Raw genomic sequence first — 22,987 nt, 5'->3', positions numbered from 1 at the left:
AACTCAGACTGTACATATCTCATTGAAAGAAAAGACAGCCCCCCACCTTGCATTCATTGTTATTCATAGTGATTTTCTTTTCTAACAGAGGGTACAAAGAATTTTTTAACATTTTCATCCCCTTAATTGGATATTACTCTCACAGTACTGCTTTGTCTCTTGGAAAGTCATTTGTATGAGCTTGGATTGATTTAAAGTGATCATTTCTGATATATTTTCCTGAATGTAGTCCGAGCAGAAGAGACCACATCCATGGCATCTTCCTAAATTGCAGCCACGAGCACTTATCTTTCTAGAATTTTAGCATCCATCTGTAAGAAATCTAAACCTCAGCATCCACTTATTAATGAAGGAAAATCATATGTGGGGTCCCCTGGTATAGACTATAAATCAATCCCTAGGCTCTGGTCATTGTTGTCCCCCTGCCAACCTAAGGATGAACCCAGATCTCCTGTGATGATATCACAGAGAGAATGCCTTTGAAACACATCCTTTTTCTCCAAAATCCACTTTCCCAGGGCAATACCAAGTATCTCTATAAGTGCTATTCACCTGAAGCTATCACAACATTGTTAACAGGCTCAACATTCAGAAAACTAAGATCATGGCATCCGGCCCCATCACTTCCTGGCAAACAGATGGGGAAACAGTGGAAACAGTGACAGACTTTATGTTTTTGGGCTCCAAAATCACTGCAGATGGTGACTGCAGCCATGAAATTAAAAGATGCTTGCTCCTTGGAAGAAAAGCTGTGACCAACCTAGACAGCATATTAAAAAGCAAAGACACTACTTTGCCAATAAAGGTCCATCTAGTCAAGGCTATGGTTTTTTCCAGTAGTCATGTATGGATGTGAGAGCTGGACTATAAAGAAAGCTGCTGCTGCTGCTGCTAAATCACTTCAGTTGTGTCCAGCTCTTAGCGACCCCATGGACTGCAGCCCACCAGGCTCCTCCATCCATGGGATTTTCCAGGCAAGAGTACTGGAGTGGGTTGCTATTGCCTTCTCCGAAAGAAAGCTGAGCACCGAAGAATTGATGCTTTTGAACTGTGGTATTGGAGAAGACTCTTGAGAGTCCCTTGGACTGCAAGGAGATCCAACCAGTCCATCCTAAAGAAAATCAACTCTGAATATTCATTGGAAGGACTGATGGTGAAGCTGAAGCTCCAATACCTTGGCTACCTGATGTAAAGAGCTGACTCATTGGAAAAGACCCTGATGCTGAGAAAGGCTGAAGGCAGGATGAGAAGGGGACGACAGAGGACAAGATGGTTGGATGCCATCACCAACTGAATGGATATGAGCAAGCTCTGGGAGACGGTGAAAGACAAGGAGGCCTGGCAAGCAGTCCATGGGGTCGCAAAGAGTCAGACACAACTGAGCAACTGAACAACAACAGCAAGGTGTTGCTGGCATGGTGCCTGACCTAGCAGAGGCTCTTGGGAGTGAATGCATGATCAATTCCCCTACTGCAACTGCCTTTCTCAGAAGGTTTTGACACCCTGGCTGAGAGCAAAATGCTACCAGAAAGCCTTGGGTACTGATGAGCACAAAGCTAAGATGTCCCCATAGTACTAGCAAACCCACTGCTGGGCTTCTTTCTATTTGCCTTTTTAAGTTTTCATTTTGGAAAATTTCAAAGACAAATAAAACTAGAGAGAAGAATTTAATGTACCTACAGGTTTTTACCACTCAGTTTAATAATCATCAAAGCATGGCCAATCCTGTTTCATCCTCTGCCTTTCCACCCCACTGCCCTGGATTTTGCTGCAGTAAATCCCAAACACCACATCTTTATACTTATATTTCATTTATATCTTAAAAAAAAAGACTTAAAAACATCCACACAATATCATTATCACACTTAAACAGCAGTTAACTATGACGCCTTAATATCCTCAACTATCTAGTAAGAATTAATTTTTCATTGATTGTCTCAAGAATTTTTTTCAGAACATTTCTTTTTTCAAACAGGGATCTGAATAAGGTTCAAATACTGTTTTTGGGTAATGTATCTTTTAAGTCCCTGAGATAGTTAAGACTGTCTCACAAAAATTTTTTCCACAACATTTTTTTTTTCAAATAGGGATCTGAATAAGGTCCAAATACTGATTTTGGCTAATATATCTTTTAAGTCTCAACATCGTATCACCTTTTTCATTTGTTGAAGAAACTGAATTGTTTCCCTGTGAAGTTTCCCAGAATCTGGATTTTTGTGAGTGGCTTTGTCTCAGTGGTACTGTTTAATGTGCTCCACTGAATCCTCTGTTCCCTGTAAGTTGGTGGCTGTAAGTTGGTGGCTGGCACTAGAGGCTTGGTCAGATCCAGGTTCAACTTTTGAGGGCAGCATCAGGAGGTATGTAATGTCTGGTTGCCTCTCTTGATGATTTTAGCACCATTAACACTTATTTTCCAGATGCATTCATGTACTGGGATGGCAAATTGGTGCTATGCTAATTCTATCACTGGGTCCAGGATGCTTCTCTAAAGAAAAACTTCCTCATTAATCATTTGGTTAACATGACATCTAATTTTATAGGAAAGGCAGGATAAGTGGTTGACTTTTTCCCCTTCATTTACCAATTATCAGAATAATGGGTTGCTTCCCTCTCAGCCTCCAGTCACCAGTGAGACTTTTAGTATCATTCTTTACTCATGGATTTAAACATACTTGATGTGTGTCATCCATCCATTCCAGCTCTCATCCTTACTGGTGCTCAAAGTTTCCTGTCATTAGCAAGTGGGAACCTATTCAAGTGGACTCCTGAGACAGTTAAATATGACCTTCTCAACAACCTCCTATCTTTCTGGTACAGGAAGATGTTCCAGATTCATCTTGTGGATATTCTGCCCTAGACCTAAAATCAGTCACTTCTCCAAGGTGCCCTGGTTCCTTTTGGTAAGAATGGAATTTATAGATTATAATGTGGATGATTATGGGTACTTAATGCTATTGGCCTAGTCACTATTGCTATGTCTTTGGGGAAGTCTTTTGGGAGATTCTACCTTCCTGTTTTCTAATTGCTTTCCTTCTACATAGGAAACAAATTTTAATCTGTCTTTATACCTTCTTAAATAATTTAGGCTATGGCTCAGATGGTAAAGCGTCTGTCTACAATGCGGGAGACCTGGGTTCGATCCCTGGGTTGGGAAGATCCTTTGGAGAAGGAAATGGCAATCCACTCCAGTACTATTGCCTGGAGAATCCCATGGACAGAGGAGCCTGGTAGGCTACAGTCCATGGGGTCACAAAGAGTCGGACATGACTGAGTGACTTCACATTCACATAGATTATTTCAGTTTCTACCCTACAGAATTCAGAATGAAAACTAAATTGGCACAGTAACACTGTGCCATACTTGCATATATATAAACACTCCATAGGTGGCCCATGTATATATTGAACCATCAGTTCTAAGTAGCCAAACTTTTCTTCTCAAATGTTCAAACTTTAAAGATATAATCTAGAAAACACTGGTTAAATAAAATACTTTCCCATATATGTAAGAGGATCATCAAAGAAAATACAGTAATCTTTTCTTCTTCTTCAACAATCCTCTCACTGGGCAATTTGGCAACATTAAAAAAATTTAAAATACACAAATTTTTAACCCAGAAATTCTAACTCTGGGAATTTATCCTTCAGATATATTCAAATATGAGTAAGAAAAGATGTCCACCAACCACTAAGTGACTGTGGAAATCTGCAGATGATCCAAAGATACATCAATAGGGTAACTGGTTAAATACATTACAGTATATCCATACCATGGAACGTACTATAGAAAGCAAAATGAATGATGTCTATACATACTCACATGGAAAGGTCTCAGTGAAATACTGTTATGTGGAAAAAAATAAGGAATTTGCCTTACATAGTTGTCAAATACATATATATGGCCACAATATATAAATGTATATATATAGACACACAATCAGTTCAGTTCAGTTGCTCAGTCATGCAAGACTCTTTGCAACCCCGTGAAGTGCAGCACACCAGGCCTCCCTGTCCATCACCAACTCCTGGAACTCACCAAACTCATGCCCATTGAGTCGGTGATGCCATCCATAGTATTCCATAAAAATTCTTTGGGATAAAAAATTTTTATATCAAGGTACTAAAAATTAACATGTAAAATGATCACACTTTTATAAAACTTGCAGAGAGAGACAGAGAGGAGAGACAACAGATATACAGAAAAATTGGGGCCCAAAACCCTTAACAGTAGATTTGTCTTTAAGGAGTGATACAGAAAAAAATGGAAAACGATTTTATATTCTTCTATATGATTGAGTTCTTATTATGTGTTTTTACTTTTAAAAAGTTTTGTACCTTATTTTAATAATTTAAAAAAATTCTAAATATTTCTTAAAAATATATGACATACGCTTGCTGACAAGTGGTTGAATTACCTGAACTTTGTAGTTTGGTCCTGAGAGGGTTTCAGGGAGAGAAGCCTCTTGGCTGTGACTCACACCCTGAAGCCGGCTCTCCTAGGCTCCCATTACCTGTGAGTGAGCGCTTGTAGACTCCCTGCAGGATTGCAGCGATGCGGAAGAAGGAGAAAGCCATGTAGAAGTTCCAGTTCTTAGTAGGAGGGATCCCCATGTGAAGACAGTACATCCTGAAATACTCCTCTGCAGTAGGGATTCCCAGCTCAGTCAAATCACAGTCGCTCAACCCTGAAGCGACAGAGCCAGGACTAGGCAATGACATCATGCTCCCCTGTAGCTCCCAATATTTGAATCTGAAAATCACCTTGTCCCTTGGAAATAAGTCTCACAACTAGTTCAAAGGGTTATAGGTCATCATTTTAAGATGTCTGGAATCCAAGCATGAATCTGTTCTTCATAACCTTGTTGTTAGAAGTTTTGGACTAAATTGGCAGTAAAAGAAGTAATGAGGGGCCTCCAAGTTCCATCTGGACCACAGGTCAGGGTGGATGCATATTATTTTCTATCAGTCATTTGATAAAAAATGGTATTCAAAGAAATCTCACCAAATTATGAAAAAGATAACTGCAACAGATAAAAAATCTTACTGATTTTCTTCATTTGTAACATTTTGATGGTTCAGAAGCATATAATATATTCTGTTCCAAGAATTTATCCTAGGAGTATACCTTATATACAGGCAAAGATATTACTATGCAGATATTCACTGCCCTTTTTGTGGAAGCACAGGGAAGTTAGTAAGAATTAAAAAAAAAAAACAAAACAAAACTGGAAACAAATACCCAAATAGAAATCAAACCAAATGCCTTGAATGAGTTAATTCTTTAACAATGAAATCCTATGCTGTCATTAAAAATGATACTGTAGAAGAAATACTAAATACCTGAATTTCATGAAGGAGCCCAATCACGAACTACTTCAGCTGAGTTTGCCCAAATCTTTGAGAATGGAAGAGACTCCATCCCTACTCCCCCAGCAGCAGTTCCTACCTGGCTGAATGGGAAAACCGGATGGCAGGTAGTGAGCCAGGCAGTTGTAGGCCACATCGGCAAGAGGGTCGCCTAAGGTAGAAAGTTCCCAGTCCAGGACAGCAAGCACCTTGGCAGTTTCCGGATGGAATAGCAGGTTGTCCAGCCTGAAGGAGCCACAAGGAATGGAGACAGCACTAAGAAAACTGACCACTGGGGAGTGTTCCATGCTGAGTGTTCATTTTGTTGGCCCCTCCAAACACACTTCCCAGCCCTCTGTGTTCCATGTGCCCAGGAGCCTGCATGGGCTGGGTCCACCAGCTCCCTTGCCCTCTGGCTCAGCCAACGGGGATACCAACAGGCAATGGGAAGGGGGCCTGCGTATTAATTCCTCAGCCCCCTCTCAGCACAAGGCCAAGGGACAGCTGTGTTCCTCTCCCAAGGGCCACAGCTTTGGTGAGGCAGCCCTCGCCACATAGAGACAGTATCTAGGTTCTGGTAATTCTCCTTCCCTGAGATGGTTTTAAAACAGGTCTGCAATTTTTTGACATTCCTGCCACAAAAGGAAGAGTCTAATCCTTCACCTTTGGAAGCATCTCACTTCTAACAATTATGATGCAGGTGGAAGTGGTGCTGAGTGACTTCCAAGACAAGGATAGAAAAGGTGATCAGCTCCCGCCTGGCCCTCTCCCCTCAGAATACACACCTTTGGAGCCCAGAGCTACCAGGTAAGAAGTCCAGCTACCCAGAAGCTACTATACTGGAGAGTACGTGTGCGTGCAATCAGTCGCTCAGTCGTGTCCGACTCTTTGTGACTCCATAGACTGTAGCCCACCAAGCTCCTCTGTCCATAGAATTTCCCAGGCAAGAGTACTGAAGTGGGTTGCCATTTCCTCCTCTAGGACATCCCAACTCGGACTGAATCCACATCTCCTGCATTTCCTGCGCTGGCATGGAGATTCTTTACTACTGAGTCACCTGGGAAGCCCCATACTGAAAAGACTAGTTGAGAAACCATAGATATACAGAGAGAGATTCAGGGAGCCCAGTTCTCCTCTGCCCCCGTGCAGATGTGTGAGTGAGCCATCAGGTGATTTCAGCCCCTGGCCTTAAAGTCACCCCAACAAGCCATCTTGTCCCCAGACTGTAGACTCATGAGTAAAATCATTGCTGTGGCTGTTGACAGCAATGCAGTTTTGGAGGTGGTTGTCCTGCAGTAGTTACAACTGGAGTCTTTGCTTGTGCCTTCGGACCTGGGGGTGGTACTAACTCTTGCTGTGGCAAAGGCCCCAAATGTCAATAGTGTCAAACCTGACAAACCCTTCCTTAAAGGCTATACACAGGGAGATAAGTGTGCATGGATAGTTGTCAGCAGTAAACTGGGGCAAGAAAGCTGCTTCTTTCCCCTTCAGATGCCCTTCCCATCACTTTCCACATCTAAATATCAACCCTCCTCATGCCGAGTCGACCTGAAGTCCCCGTGCACCACTGTGGTCCGCTGCTGCCTGGGAAGGTGGAGGGGCAGCCACTCGATGAGCCTCTCCATGGCTGGAATGGTGCTGGTTTCTGAGGCTCGATACTGCTTGATCCATGTTTGCACCTGCCGTGCAAGATAGTCCCCTGAGGGAAAGAAGATTAGAATATGGTGTGCCATTTCAACAAATTCCAAAGGTTTCAGAAACCAACCACTGCGTGAAACCCTTTGTAATGTCTGAGGCATCTTCATCCCATGACTGGAGAATTTTCCACTTGATGCTCCTGCTCCCTCCACCTGGAAGCCACTGCTATTTTGTCTTGGCTGGATCTGTGTGATCTGCGCATTGTTCCCAGCCACACAGCCCTCTGAGCCTGATCTCTGGCCCTCTCGGAGATCCTATAAGCTTCCTAACAGCCTTTAATAAATCCTTTCTTAGCTAGAGGACAGTGCTTGGCTGAGAGTATGGACACTGGGATAGATGGTCTGAATTTGGTTCCCAGCCCTGCCATTCTCTGTGTGGTCTCAGGTAGGTTACTTTATGTCTCCATGCCCTTGTTCCTCATCAGTGAGATGGCCCTCATTAGAGTTGTTGGGAGGATAAAATATGTAAGGCCCCTACAACTGTTCCCGGCATGTAGTAATACATGAGCATTTGCTATTATTTAGTTGTTTATTAAGAAACCCAGAGTTACCACAGTTGAGGAACTTGCAAGTTACGGGACCATAGACTAGAAGTGAGTTCTGGAGTTACCTGGCTCACAGTTAAGCTTTTCAAATGATTTAACCTTTCTAAGCCTCCACTTCTTCATCCGTACAATCAGTGTACTGATAACCTATATTCCCTAGAACCGTTGTGAAGAACAAATGAAATCCATATATAACATGCTGAACACAGAAGGCTGCTCAATGAATAATGGCCATTATTACTGTCACCGTCATTGCTGTCAAATGACAATTATTGTCACTATTAATAATAAACAATATACTAGGTCCATGCTCTAAGTCAAGCCCTCACTGCTCATCTGAGAGAAAAATGTTTCCCAGGAGCTTGAGGACAAGGAAAGAGAGACTGGGCTCCTTCCATGGAGTCAGCTGCACACTCGGAGCATCCATTCACCTGTCATTAGAATGATCCAGCAGAGCTGTAAGAGGCGTGATCAAAACCCACAGGAGTTCAACCCAAAACAAATCAAGCCTTGAGAACTAACTTTCAGTTTTCAGAATTATAGGAAGTAGAAGTCAGCAGTAAATGAAACCATAATCAAAATAAATCTATAATACACTTACCTAGTACCTTTAAAAACTCATTTTAAAAAAATTGGTGAGGATGTTGTTCTAGACTCCTCAATCAGATCCTGATTTGGAAAACAAACCGAAAAACCTCACTTATATAAGATACAAGAGGAATAATGAGGAAATCAAATATGGACTGGGTCTTAGATATTCTGAGAAAATGGTAAATTTTCTTGGATGTGATAATGGTGCTGGGGGATGTTCCTATTATTAGGAAATGCATACTGAAGCACTTAGGAGTCAAGTGTCAGGGTCTCTTAATCATGCACATAGATAAATATCCATTCTTAAAATCAGTCACGGGCATATAGTTATTCACAGCACTACTGAATGTTTCTGTAAGTTTGAAAATTATCATAAGAAATCAAATACTAAAGCCTCCAGGAGCTGAACCTTTGTGGAAGGAGCCCCTCAGGTTAATATCCTATGTGGATTTAGGATGTCCCCCCACCCGCCATGCACACACCACCCCAGGGCTATGCACACTCCCTTCTCATGGGAAGCAGGTACAGCTGTCCCTGTGTTTCTGTTGGCCACTGGCCTCAAGCAGGCCTGCCAAGGCACAAACACCCTTCCTCCCCAAAGCAGCCTGCCCTCTGGGATGAGAAAAGGGAATTATGCTCTCTACAGGTTCTTGGTGGAAAATTTCTTTATGATAACTAGATTGGACCTAAAGGGATCTTTGTCAAAAGTTCCTTTTCATCAGAAATCATGTTTATGTCCTTTTTTTAAACTTATATTTGTTCTCTTCAACAAATCATATATTCACCTGGTTCAAAATTAAAGTGACAAAAAGGTGTACAATAAATCCCCAATCCCCTGCCCAGCCACTCAGCCCTTTTTCCCCAAAGGCAAACCACATGACCAATTTCTTAGGCATGCTCTTGAGGATATTCTTCACATGTGCAAATAAATTAATTTTATTTAAATGTACCAATTTTACACAAATGGTGTATTAGCTATACACAGCCTGTGCCCTGCCCAGCAGCTGGATTTCTAACATAACTTGAGAAATTACAGGATACTTGAAAAGAATATCTGATGGCCCTGTAGCTGGACCAGTGAATGTAGAATCTGAGGAAGCTGCTTTATGTACTAAGCCTCAAGACATAGCCAGCGGCCCAGGAGCCTGACCCTGAATTATATGAAATCAGACCAGATTTCTGCTTCATTTCTTTGTCAACCTAGTAGGTCAGTGGAAAGTATATCAGAACGGTCCACTTTAAAAGGCAAAGGATTCACTCAGCACATAGAAGAGCCCTCCTTAAACTGTTCTCTCTTCACTGTGCAATGGGATGTCATACTGCCCACTGCTTCATGCGACAGAGACTTTGTCCATTCACAGCACTGGAACAGGTGCCATCTCCTTTGCTTGTCATATCAACGCTGTGAGAGGGGCAGGGCAGGGCTTTTTCAATCAACCTCTATTCTTGAGAAAACTATGATAAAGTAATGGGGCTTGCCCAAGGTCACCCCACAAATCAGCACCTAACTTCTGTTCCAGGGCTCTTTCCATCCTGAAACAATAGATCAATAAAGGCAACATCTGTTGTCTTTGCCTACTGGCCCTTTTACTAGTAACTAATGGCAACCCACTCCAGTACTCTTGCCTGGGAAATCCCATGGGCGGAGGAGCCTGGTGTGCTGCAGTCCATGGGGTTGCAAAGAGTTGAACACGACTGAGCGACTTCACTTTCACTTTTCACTTTCATGCACTGAAGAAGGAAATGGCAACCCACTCCAGTGTTCTTGTCTGGAGAATCCCAGGGACAGGGGAGCCTGGTGGGCTGCCACCTATGGGGTCGCACAGAGTCGGACACGACTGAAGTGACTTAGCAGCAGCAGCAGCAGGGCTCCAGATGAAATATAAGATGCTCAGTTAAGTGAAATTTTGGATCAGTTCAGTTCAGTTGCTCAGTCATGTCTGACTCTTTGCGACCCCATGAACTGCAGCATGCCAGGCCTCCCTGTCCATCACCAACTCCCGGAGTTTACCCAAACTCATGTCCTCTGAGTTGGTGATGCCATCCAACCATCTCATCCTCTGTTGTCCCCTTCTCCTCCTGCCCTCAATCTTTCCCAGCATCAGGGTCTTTTCAAATGAGTCAGCTCTTTTGCATCAGGTGGCCAAAGTATTGGAGTTTCAGCTCCAACATTAGTCCTTCCAATGAACACCCAGGACTGATCTCCCTTAGGATGGACTGGTTGGATCTTCTTGTAGTCCAAGTGACTCTCAAGAGTCATCTCTAACAGTTCAAAATTTTGGATAGACAACAAATAAATTATTATAAATATCTTCCAGTGAGACCACCAAGATGGAGGGGAACCCCACTAAATTGGTGATTCTGGTCAAAAGTTAGCATTTGATACAGATCTGGCTACAAGTGGAAAGGGTAGAGAACTCCCTTTATTGTGACTGGGAACTCAGCAAGCCTGCTATGTGGTAGCAAAGTTTCTCAAAGGGTTAGTTTTGAGGCCTCACATCATGTGCCGACAGACTGATAGAATTTTAGGAAACTTGGTAAAAATATGTCAGGAAGTTGATGTACATTGGATACATACTGTGGCATTGGATACAGTCCTAGAGGAATAGGCATGCTTTAGTTAAAAGCAGAGAAAGAACAAAGTACAGCTTACTGAGATTCTTTTTAACCACGGTCAGGAATGCATTGAGAGTCAGATAATTTTGAATGCTGCAGGGAAAGGTGAAACTCTTTGGCTCATGCTAAAGTATCTGCATGCAAAAGCACGGAGACAGCTGTGGTGGTGGTTATAAAACCGTGTGCATTTGCCAGAATTCATAAAATGCTACCTTTCAATACAACTGACTTCCAAAAAAGAAAAAGGAAAAGGGAAATCCTGACAACACAAAGTGCTTACAAGAATGAGCAACAACTGGAGCTCTCAGACAATTAAAAAAAAAAAAAAAAGAGCAGCAACAAATTATACAAATACCTTGGTACAATGGCGTTAAAAAAAATTATCCCTGTTGAAAAGAATATTTAGAGGAAATGGTAAAAATTGAAGAAGAAAATACGTATCTTAAGTACTTTAGGCCAGTCGGTATCAGAAAAAAAGAAGACAGTGAGATAAAATTTGAAGGGAAAAGAGATTCTATGGTCCATGGATGGATTTATCTCAGGACAAAACATCTAGGTAAACAACTCCACTAAAATGAAAGTGGATATCCAAGTAGGATGCTAACAAGCCCACCTCACATTTACCAATGCTGCCTTAAAACCCTGGCACAATAGAAATCATGAAAGCAAGGGACCAGTGAGGAAACATCAGCACAGAAGACAAGGGGCCCTGTGCTCACCGTGTTTCCCATAGTCTTCCAGGCCTGCAGCCTTGAGGTCCACACTGTGAATCTTGCACAAGACTCTGTTCATGGCAGTGTAGATGGCCCGCCTCTGGCTGGGCTCCAAGCCTGGCAGAGAGGGATCTTTGTAGATGAGGCCTGGGCAGTATTCCATCAGATAGAAAGGGGTACCGACAACACTGGGAGGGACACAAACAGGGTGTTTCAGTGGCCTGTGATGTGGTAGGCTGTTAGGGCACTGCTCTGTCCTGTGTATAAGCTATAAGTGTTGGGTAGGAGTTCAGACCCAGAGTATTGGAAACTTCCTTTTTCCTCTGCATATAAGTGGAAGTTAGAAGTACTCCTTCCCCAAGCTAAGCCACACATAAACATCCCTGTCTACACTTCCTTGCCAGCATGCCTCTCTTCTCTTTGGAATCTACTCGGAATGGGATTGTGATAATATAGGAAAGCAGCATGTTGGGTCAGGGGGTGGGGAGGTCAGGTCTGGAGTCACAGAGAACCAGGCTTAAGTCTCACCTCTGCCCTTCCTAGAATTGTGATCCTGAGGAACATATTAAACCTCTCTGAGCATTGTTTTTACTAAATCTATAAAGCTTCAAAGAATAGCAATAAGAATTAAGGGAGCAATATACAGGGAATGCCTGGTTCCATGAGGGTTTGATAAATACCCCTTCTTGTTGTTGACGTTATTTGCATCATTATTCAGTGAAATGAATGGCATACACAACACCCCAAAGTATTAAGGTGACACACCAAAATGTCATTAATCAATCTTTTTGTCACTACTAGAAATCAGTTTAGTACTCTGAAAAGTTGTTTTGAAAATTCTACTGTTATAAATATTCATCCTGGCTTGAAAATTTAAATTATTTTTAGTTTAAGTATAATATTGCTGCTGGAGTTATGAAAGAAAATGTCTTTATTCTTAGGAGATACATGCTGTCTGCAACTTACTTCAAAAGGTTCTGTGAATAATAATTACATACATATGAAATATATTTACTTACTTATAAAACAATTATATAATTATTTATCAAAACAGTAAATTAGAAAATATTTATATAATTATTAACTATTTCTATAAAATTATTTTATCTATATCATACACTGACATATACACACATACATATATATATATACATAGAAAGCAAATGTGGCAAAATGTTAACCGATGTTTTCATCTAGAGGAAGTGTAAATGGGTGCTCACTGTACTGTTTTTTCTTCTTTCAACTTCTGTGCATGTTTCAAATTTTTCATAATTAAAAAATCAGGAAAAACGAGACTCAGAAAGTTTATTATAACATAATTCAAAAACAGTTTAGAAAGCCCACAATAAAAAAATTAATTAAAACAAACAACATGAAGCTAGATGGACGTATGCTCTTTAAATGTTAGAAAAGATGCTTCCTACCAATTCTCATGAAAGCAGGTATTTATCTTTCAGGATAACTTAAACCTCTCTAGGGGAAGTTGCTATAAAATCTCTTTCTACTCAAATTTTACTTGTCTTTACTCTAGCAAACTAGAATTTGAGTTAATATATGGACTTTTCTGTAGCATGAATATACAATGGAAAAAATAAATCTGAACATTACCTTGAGTCTTCACAAAGGTCAAGAACTTTGGGGACAGGGACTCCAGCGTTTGCAAGGGCTTTCATTATCCTGGCAGAACAAAGATGAGAGACACTATTGAATAAGGTGATCAGATTTTCTTGAGATTATTCTTTGATTTTAAAATGGTACATGCAAAAATCAAAATGGAATGCGAAAATTTAAAAATTTCAACTGACCCAAGAAGGCAAAAAGGCAAGGAGAACAAGAGAGAAATGGGACAAAGATCTAACAGGAAAATCATAGACCTGAGTCAAATATATTGATAATTACATTAAATTTCATAGCGTAAGCATTCCTTAAAAGACAAAAATTGTCCTACTGGATACAAAAGCGAGACTTAATATGCTTTAAATATAAAAACATAGAAAAAATAAATAAAATATGAAAGGATGGAAAGGGAAGTTCCATGAAATTGGTGAGCATAAGAAAGCTAGTGTAACTATATTAATATCAGAAAAAGAGACTTAAGACAAAGAGAAATACTAGAGATAAAGAGAGACATTTCAGAACAATACAAGAGTTAATTCACCAGGAAGATATTATAATCATAAATGTGTATGTGCCTTAAATAACAAGGTTCTACTGTATAGCACAGGGAACTCTATTCAATATCCTGTGACAAACCACAATGGAAAAGAATATGAAAACAATATATATATGTATGACTGAGTCACTCTGCTATATAGCAGAAATTAAACATACCATTAAATCAAATATACTTCAATTAAAAAAATAAAAAATAAATGTGTATGTGCCTAATAACAGAGTTTTAAAATACCTAAAGTAAAAATTTCATTATTAGAGACAGAAATGGACAAACTGACAATCATAACTGAGACTGCAGAATGCCTTTATCATTAACTGACTTTATCAGACTAACTAGAAGTAGTAAGATAAGAACAACACTACCAACCAACTTGATCTGATGGACAGTTCCATAACACACAACATCCACAGGATATACATTCTTTATGAGTGCACACAGTACAGTCACCAAGATTTATCATGTAATGGTCCATAAAATAAGTCCTAATAAGTTTCCAAGTATCAAAATCTTAGTATTTCCAAGACCTTAATGGAATTAAAGGAACATTAAAAAACATTTCAAACTGTAATAATAATGCTGCTGCTGCTGCTGAGTCACTTCAGTTGTGTCTGACTCTGTGCGACCCCAGAGACGGCAGCCCACCAGGCTCCTCCGTCCCTGGGATTCTCCAGGCAAGAACACTGGAGTGGGTTGCCATTTCCTTCTCCAATGCATGAAAGTGAAAAGTGAAATAATAATAATAATAATACATGTCAAAACTTTTTGGATGCAGATGAGCTTAGAAAGTCATTCATACCTTTGAAAGCTCATGTTAGAAAAAAGGAAAATGTAAATAATTTACATTTACAAAATGTAAGGTTATAGCTAAGAAGGTAAAAATACATCCACAGTAAGCAGATGGAAAGGAATAAAGCTCAGAGGAAAACTAAATGAAATAGAAAATAAACAGAAAAATTAATAAAACTAAGCATTTATACTCATCAACACAATGATAAATCCTTAAGTAGACTGATGAAAGAGAGAGAGAAAATACAAATTATCAGTCAATTGCAGGAATCATAAAGAGGGGACATTCCTAGAAATCCTACATACAGTAAAAGGACAGTAAGGGAATATTTTGAACAATAAATTTAATTGTTCATATGAAATGGACATATATAACTTTATATATATTTATAACAATTTTATATATTTAAAAGTATAAACAGACAAATTCCTTGGAAATTACAACTTCCAAAGCTAAGATAAGTTGAAATAAAAGACCCAAATAATCCAATATTTTTTTAATTGAACCCATAAGCAAAAACCTTTTCATAAAAAAACTCCAGGCCCAGATGAGTTTACTGGTAAATTTTATGAAACATGTAAGGAAGTTCATGGGTTTTTCCAGGCAAGAGTACTGGAGTGGGGTGCCACTGCCTTCTCCTAATGTTTCAATGTGTAAGTCTTTACAAAAAATAAAAAAAGTAGTTAAGACATATATAGTTGATACCTGTTTTTGCTACATTTAAGATTTTATCATATATATTTTATTACAGGCATCCTTTTATTGGCAGCAATCACGGTATAATCATTAAGACTGGGCTATGGAATCCTACTACCCCTGGGTGTGAAGCCAGGCTCCATCCCTCACATACTAGTTATATATCACTAGACATGTTGCTCAGTTTTTTTAAGCTTCCCTTTTCTATAAAATGGGGGTCATAATAGGACCATATCAGGGGGTTACTGAGAATTATCTGAATTAATAATATATTCAAAGCATGTATTATAGTGCCTGACACATACTGAACACTCAGTAAGTATTAGCTATTACTATTATTGTTCCAACAAATAGAAATACCAAGGTTTGCAAAATCATTTCTTGATTACTGCATCTACAGGTTATTTCCATTTTTTTATTATAAATGACACTGCAGTCAGCATATTAATGCATAAAGGTTTTCTCCCTATTTAGAGCTATTTTTTAAAGAGAGATCCTCTATTGGAATTATTAGGTATAAAAATATGACTACCCTGAGGTTTTTACAAATTGTGTTATACTGTTTTCCCAGCTTTCCAAATTTGATTTGGCATTTTATAAGCAGATACATGTTTCATCTTCAAGTACACATTTTATTCCTTTACTAAAATGGAAATCCTGTACATTTTGGATTTTTGGATGTCATTCGAACAGTCCAGAATTCCTCAGAACACTGGCAAGTTGGAGAGAGTCCCCAAGCAGAATGCATACATAGTGGTAAGTTTCACATTTCAGGGTTTCTCTTCTGTAAGCACATACTATCACATGGGCACATATATAAATATAAATGCTCACAAATAGCTATTGGACTTCTGTGGGCTTCACAAATGAACCCCGAAGCCTTCATAAACGTCAGTCATCAGTAGCTGTAATACAGAGTCAGACACAAGGAGCCAAAAAGTCAGAGGAGAGACAGTAAATAATGAGAAAGAGGCCAAGAGCTAAAATCACATTTTCCTGAGTAGTTGCCACAACCTTCCTTCTGCAGAACATGATAGGCTGGAAGGTGGAGGAGGAGGCAGAGAAAGTCTTCTGGGAGAGGAAGCCCCACCTTGGAGCCCAGTCATCACGCTGTTACTCACTGACCAAGGGTTTGGAGCTAGGTTTTTCAACCTACTATGTGTTATTTTGTTTTGTTTAATATTTATTTATTTTGTCTGTGCTGGGTCTCCATTGCTGTGCACAGGTTTCTCTAGTTGCAGAGAGTGGGTGCTACTCTTCAGGGTGGTGTGCATGTGGGTTTCTCATTGCGGGGGCTTCCCTTATGGAGCACCGGCTCTAGAGTGCTCAGGCTTCAGCAGTTGCAGCTCCCGGGCTCCAGAGAGGAGTCTCGGTAGCTGTAGCCCCAGGGTTAGTTGCTCCGAGGCATGTGGGATCTGCCCAGACCAGGGATCGAACTGGTGTCCCCTAATCAGTGTTCCCTGCATTGCAAGGGAGATTCTTGTCCACTGGACCACCAGGGAAGCCTCAACCTACTATGTTTAAATTTTCCTATTTGTGAAGCAAAAGATTTTACTTGGGATGGGTTATAACACATTTATTGTTTTAAACATCTTATTATGAAAAATATCAAACATATACAGAAGTAGGAAGATTCACATATGGAATCCCAGGTTTCAACAACTATCAACTCATGGATAGTTTCAACAACTATCAACTCAACTCTTTGGGTAATAGCCCCATTTAGTAGAATCTCAAAAAGTCTTGTTTCCTACAAGTTTAGATAGAGAAAACAAGCTCCTAAAATTAAGTGACATGTTCTTATCTGAAATAATTATGGAGCATCATACTTATAATTTTAAATATCTCAAGACACTATGATGGGGTGCTGACTTGCCAGCCCAGGGGCTGGGCTGTGGAAACTGGGGACAGCGAGCACAACTCTCACCCTGAAAATTTACCTGAACTCCCTCTCTACTGCATGCGCGGATGGAAGGAGTGTCCCAGGGGGTTTCTTCCTCAGAACCAGCTGATGATTAGCCAGCTTGACATAGTAGGTGGGATTTGACTGCCCATGATCAAACTGAAGGAGTTCCAATGGGCCTGTAAGTTTGAAAGGAAGGAAAACTCAAACCAGCTCTGGAGGACAGATGTGGACAGAGACTCTTTCTTTCTAATGAGTACTACACATGGACAAAGAGCATCCTGATTTGGAATGCACTGTAAGGAAAGCATCTCCCCCCTGGGTCCCAGACATGACTGGGTCAAATCTCCAATGTCACATTATAATATAGCAAAGGCCACTGAATTTACATCACAACAATTTTCACTTTGTGCAGGGAGGTGTCCAGTTTGGCCTTCCTGCCTATTTCTGCTCCATGAAAAAAGCTTTATAGTTCTGTTTACCAACCACAAGCACAGTCATGGCAACCCATCTTGCTAACTGGAATGCCTTAAGCCAAGGACAAAAGGTGCCCTTGTGTGTCCCTCACCCCATGCTTGGGCACATCACACCTGATACTAGTGTGACAGCTGAAAGCAGCTATATAGAGGCCTGCTTTCAGGAGATGCAATTTCCCATTCCATCAAGCTAAACTGTGAGGCTCCCTTGCAGAAATAGTTTATACAGGGACTCTGCACTTCCGCTCCAGTATTCCTGCCTGAAGAATCCCCATGGACGGAGGAGCCTGGTGGGCTACAGGCCATGGGGTCCCACAGAGTCTGACATGACTGAGCAACTAAGCACAGCATTTCCACTGCAGGGGCCACCAGAGGGGAAACTAAGATCCCACAGCCACAAAGCCAAAACAAAACAGCAACAGAAAGAAACAGCCTAATTAACTCTGGTCTTCCCAATGAGATGAACTTGACACATATGATTCATTTCACTTGATCAGAAGAACAGGCAGTGGGAGTTTGCCTGAGTTGCCTGGTCTGGTTAGAAAGGTTCCCTCAACTTTGTAAAGGCGCTACAACAATCCATCAAGGGAAAAAAATCCTCACATGAAGCTGCATACAAAGAGTACTTTCAAGGATCAAACTTTATCACCAGGTAGAAATTTCTTCAAAAGGTCATGAAACTATAATAAAAAAATTTTTTTTTAAGTTATTGAAGCACCTGTTTTTCTGAGGGTGGAATATGAAAAAGAAGAGAGGGACCTTTGAAGGATGAAGACAAATTGTCTCATTTTAAACTCATGAGACTTTTTAAGTCATCTTTACAAAACAGGCTGTCATCTCAAAAATATCAGAAAGACCCAAACACCCGAGGCACGTACTGCAAGTTCTTCTCCCCCAGGACAGCTGTTTGCAGGCAACTGCTGCCACGCCATGGTCTCATGTGGAACAAGGGCCAAGTACACTCTGGGGACCCACAGAAAAGGAGGTCAGTGCTTCTTCCCAAGCAAAACAGAGCAGCACCCGGGTCTGCAGGGCCCAACGGCTATTTTCTTCACTACATGGCATCTTTATCTCTAGTACAGTCCACTAGAAGAGAAAGTGAGAGCCAGACTGAAAGCCTAGCCTCTACCAAAATGCAGAAACTTAACTACCTGTGGTTTGGGTCCCCAGTAAGTCTCTGAGGTACTTCTCCAAAGCGTCTTTGGGAATTTCCATTGTCTTTCTCACAGGGCGAGTGTTTGGAACAGCCATTCTCAATGGAAATCCCAAAAGAGTTTCCAATTCCTTTACTGCAGTCTCTGGGTCATCGACCTGGTTTCAAAGAGAATATTGAGCATGGATCCCCAGACAACCCTGACCTCTCCTCCTATCTGTTCTCTAAGAGGGTACATTTTTAGAGGGAAATATAAACAAAAGCCAGTTCTCTAAGCAAGGACTTTGGAGCCAGCATAATCAGCTCATGAAAAAGCCTCAGAATGACTTTCCACCCCCATTTAATTCCTAACCACATTAAACTCTTTTATCTGCTGGAGAGAGTGCCAGTTAAAAGTTCATTAATACTCCCTTGTGCCAGGAGGGCAAAATATTGTACTGGAGTATCCATTCTGCCCCTATAGGCCCATCACCTAATAATGAAAACCTAAATGTAGAAAGCTGAACAGAGACCACCACCCCCTCCCTCAACACACACACACACATGGCTTCTCCTGTTTCAAAGCACTGAAGCGGTCCAAGTAGCTGGTAGTTGAACAGCATCAACAGGCCAGCAGGACTGTCACCCAAAATGTCTTAAGCCTGCCATTCACCTCCCTGTGTAACTCTTTTCTCAAAATGCCTTCTTACTTCCTACTGAAAATATAAGCTGCTAGTCAACTAGACCTCATAATTAAAAAAAAAAAAAAAAGACTGCGGCAGCAAGGGCAAAAACCACCAGAGGCAACTCCAACTCTGAGTGTAAGAGGACTATACCGAAATACCTACACTAGTGTCTGAAGCACAAAGGGGTTCAAAAAACAGTGACCATTACCTTAATGGTGTGAATACCAAGGCTGGCAGCTGCTTTTAGATTTGGTCCAAGATCATCAAGAAGGATGGACTCAGAAGGCTGCCGGCCAAGCCGCTCCAAGCACAGCTTGTATATCCTGGGGTCTGGCTTGCAGACACCTTCCAGGCAGGATTCCACGACCTGAGGGAGAGGCAGGAAGGAGAGATGAACATCTCTTAAAAGTGGTGTTCCCATGTTATACCCTGGTATGTTTTTTTGAAAAGAAGACGAGAGAGAGAGTGGAGATTTGTCATAACAGGTAACTTAAGAATGTCATAATATAAAATGATGTTGCTTTTTTAAGTGGAGTGATTTGGATATACTCATCAGGAAACTGGAAACACTGATAGCCATCTTACCCATCTTAACAGTAGCTGGGAAACTTAGTGAAATTGGAAGGTGTTCCAAAATGACACAGCATTCTGCTCATGTTAGGTATCGTGGCTGCATGGAACAGAAGAAAAGCTGCATATTTCAGTTTTAGGGTAAGTATTTCACCATGTTTTCAGAAAGAAAGGCAGTATTTACTGTTTTGAAAGAAACATGACTTTAATATCCATATTTCAGAAGTGAAAAAACAAAGAGCTATATTCAACCTAGACAAGAGGACTAACACCAGAGATACTGTCAGTGGCAAAGACAGGTTTCATGCAAAGAGCCTCCTCTATCCTGAGAACCTTGCCTCAAACTCTATCTAGTCCAGAACTGGTGGGGGGCATCTGAGGGTTCAGGAGAACCCTGAAAAGCTGTCTCAGTGTCAGGCTACCTCTGATCCAGCAACCCCCGGAAGTCCTCTGACATTGACCCCAGGGCTTAATCTCCTGTGAGTAGGTCTAAAACAGCCATAGAGGCCTGTAACCAATACCCTCTGGGTCTGTCCTAAGAATAGAACTAAATCCCTCATTCACTCCTGAATTGACCCTTGCTCTCCAAGATCAAGGACAAATCTGAGGACCCCTCCCTCTCCTCCAAATTCCCACTGTTCAAGGTTGGAGGAGAACTGCCCTTTCAGGTAAATAAATGTTGAGTAACTTACTCTTACTTATTCTTCCTGGTCTCCTAAGGACCTGAATGAGCTAAAAGAAAACAGAGAAATTCCTTCTGAAGAAAACCTCAACAGTGGGCAGTGGAGAAGCCAGATGTTTCAGACACCAATGAAGGCATCACACGACAGGAAAGGAGCACATCTGGACAACTGAGACAAGAGGTGAAAGGGGAGCAAACTCTGGGGACCTGGGCCACATCTGGCAAGCAGACACCTCCTCTCAGGTGATTGTATCGGAGGAAGGGAAAAAATTCTTGAGATTTAAATTGGATAAGACCCCTGGCCTTTTCCTTATGTTCTGTTTTGCAAGATAAAAAATTTCTGGGGTTCTGTTTCATAAAAATGTGAATACACCTAATATTCTCGTGCTATATCGTTAAAAACTGCTAGAATGGTAAATCTTAGATGACACGTTCTTTGACAATAAAATATAATGTAATCGTTTTTACTTAAACAAATTAGAGGACCAAAATTTAAAAGCCACATTCACCTCAGCAGAAACAGAATCCTATAATATTATTGAAAAGTTTAGGAACAGCTTCCAAAGATGATGGGGATCATAGGAATGGTTATATTAGCTTTGCGTGCAAGCTAAGGTGCTTCAGTCACGTCCAACTCTTTGTGACCCCATGGACTGTAGCCTGCCAGGCTCCTCTGTCCATGGGATTTTCCAGGCAAGAATATTGGAGTAGATTGCCACGCCCTCCTCCAGGGGATCTCCCTGACCCAGGGACTGAACCCACATCTCTTATCTCTCCTGCATTGGCAGGTGGGTTCTTTACCACTAGCACCACTTGGGAAGCCCAGATATACTTCTATCAAAATAAGTATTTTTCCTCATAGCTTTAGAGGATAAAAACGTACACTCTTGCTCTTGAGGAAACAGATTTTCAACACTCCAGGTCGCCTGCAGACCTAAGATATGAAAATGGATCAGAAAAAGCTGCCTGAAAGCACCTACCAGAGAGTCTGTAAAGTCTGCATAAATGAGTCCATCGTGTTAAAGAAGCTCACAAGTCCTTAAACACTTGAAGGGCCCAGTGTGAGCCTGGCAAACTTATTTTGTCCAGATCAAGATAATAATCCCCATTGCCACACTGGAGGGAAGAAATCTCTGAAAATAATCTGCCAGGCACTCTGTAAAGTGCTTTGTATGTATTATAGTCTGGGATCCACACAACCACCCTAAAGAAAGAAAACTGCTGCTCCTGAACCACAGGTAAGGAAACTGCGGTTCAGGGAATCAGAGCTACTGCCCACAGCAAGCTGCAGACAGGATCCAAATATGGCTGAGGTCCCTGAGCCCCCAAAGGGGAGGATGCTTGGAAAAAGGCTGTGCTGTGGACAAGCCAGGAAACCAAGAATCAAAGCGGGTAAGGAGCCAGGCAAGGGTACAGAGGGAAGAGAACTCTTATCTTGACAGGGTTTGTATAAGGATGAATGAGGAGGTGGGAGGTGAAGAGAGCATTAGGCTGGGTGGTTAATTTCCCATATTTGAACTCTGAATTTCCGCTTGTCTGTTTCAATAATTGTTTTTGTTTTTGTTTGTGGCCATGCTGCATGGAATGCAGGGTATTAGTTCACTGAAAAGGGATCGAACCTGCCCCCTGCAAGGGAAGCAGAGTAGGGGACTACCAGAGAAGTCCCCTGATTACATTTTATGTTCTAAAATATCACTATCCAATAGAAATTTCTACAATGATAGAAATGCTATATTGCCCAGTCTGACACAGTAGCCACTAGTCACATGTGGCAGCTGACCACCTGATATGTGGTGAATGCATATTCCTGAGGGCAGGACTTCTGTCAGTTGCATTAAACACAGCAGCCCTTCATGCCTAGCCCGTGCCCAGTACACTGCCACTGCTGTGAAAGAATGTGTTTTATGACTGAAGTTTAAGTTAGTCATCTGTCAATAATTCCTATCTGTCCCAGGATAATGATAAGATACTTCCTTTGTGGAAAATGGGGAGTCTTTCACAGAAGTAACCTCCTGGCACAGAAGACCATCTCCTGACTCAGAATCTTCTCAGGTATACTTCCTTTGAGGAAAATGGAGACTCTTTCGCAGAAGTAACCTCCTGGCACAGAAGACCATCTCCTGACTCAGAATCTTCTCAGGTCCTTTGATAGTCTAGCCCTTCACACACTGTCCCATACGGCAGCCCCTAGTCATTTGTGATGATATGCATTTCAGTTGAAATAGAATTTAGTTGCTCAGTGCCACTAGTCACATTTCAAGTGTTTAACAGCCATGTGTGTGACTAGTAGCAACTATATTAGACACTTCCTTTCCTGCAGTAAGTTTGTTTGCTCAGCAATGGTCTAAGGATTAATGCCATAGAAATAGAGG

At 41.2% G+C, this 22,987-nt stretch overlaps 1 protein-coding gene and 1 long non-coding RNA gene across 11 annotated transcripts in view; one reads left to right on the top strand and one right to left on the bottom strand.

The window, feature by feature from the left end:
• The window catches only part of LOC138422665 (uncharacterized), a 73,129-nt gene extending 51,296 nt beyond the window's left edge, over nucleotides 1-21,833 (top strand). Inside the window, exons 4-6 of the long non-coding RNA XR_011249970.1 lie at nucleotides 2,818-2,900; nucleotides 6,046-6,152; nucleotides 20,654-21,833. This is a non-coding gene — a long non-coding RNA (uncharacterized lncRNA). The remainder of the gene's footprint in view (nucleotides 1-2,817; nucleotides 2,901-6,045; nucleotides 6,153-20,653) is intronic.
• The window catches only part of LOC138422664 (acyl-CoA dehydrogenase family member 10), a 60,145-nt gene that overhangs the window by 27,876 nt on the left and 9,282 nt on the right, over nucleotides 1-22,987 (bottom strand). For all 10 annotated transcript variants that reach the window (XR_011249969.1, XM_069557920.1, XM_069557918.1 and 7 more), the window contains exons 5-12: nucleotides 19,572-19,730; nucleotides 18,697-18,856; nucleotides 17,107-17,248; nucleotides 13,116-13,184; nucleotides 11,514-11,695; nucleotides 6,894-7,044; nucleotides 5,446-5,591; nucleotides 4,511-4,684 (exon numbers count right to left, since the gene is read on the bottom strand). Coding sequence is in view for 9 of the 10 variants with exons in the window: in XM_069557920.1 (XP_069414021.1) it covers nucleotides 4,511-4,684; nucleotides 5,446-5,591; nucleotides 6,894-7,044; nucleotides 11,514-11,695; nucleotides 13,116-13,184; nucleotides 17,107-17,248; nucleotides 18,697-18,856; nucleotides 19,572-19,730 (1,183 nt within the window). In the remaining variant the exon portion in view is untranslated. The remainder of the gene's footprint in view (nucleotides 1-4,510; nucleotides 4,685-5,445; nucleotides 5,592-6,893; nucleotides 7,045-11,513; nucleotides 11,696-13,115; nucleotides 13,185-17,106; nucleotides 17,249-18,696; nucleotides 18,857-19,571; nucleotides 19,731-22,987) is intronic.

Source organism: Ovis canadensis, chromosome 17 (genome assembly GCF_042477335.2).
Source record: "Ovis canadensis isolate MfBH-ARS-UI-01 breed Bighorn chromosome 17, ARS-UI_OviCan_v2, whole genome shotgun sequence".
In the NCBI taxonomy this organism is placed as follows: domain Eukaryota; kingdom Metazoa; phylum Chordata; class Mammalia; order Artiodactyla; family Bovidae; genus Ovis; species Ovis canadensis.
Note: the sequence above shows the minus strand (reverse complement) of the source record. Positions and strands in the feature narration are given on the sequence as shown.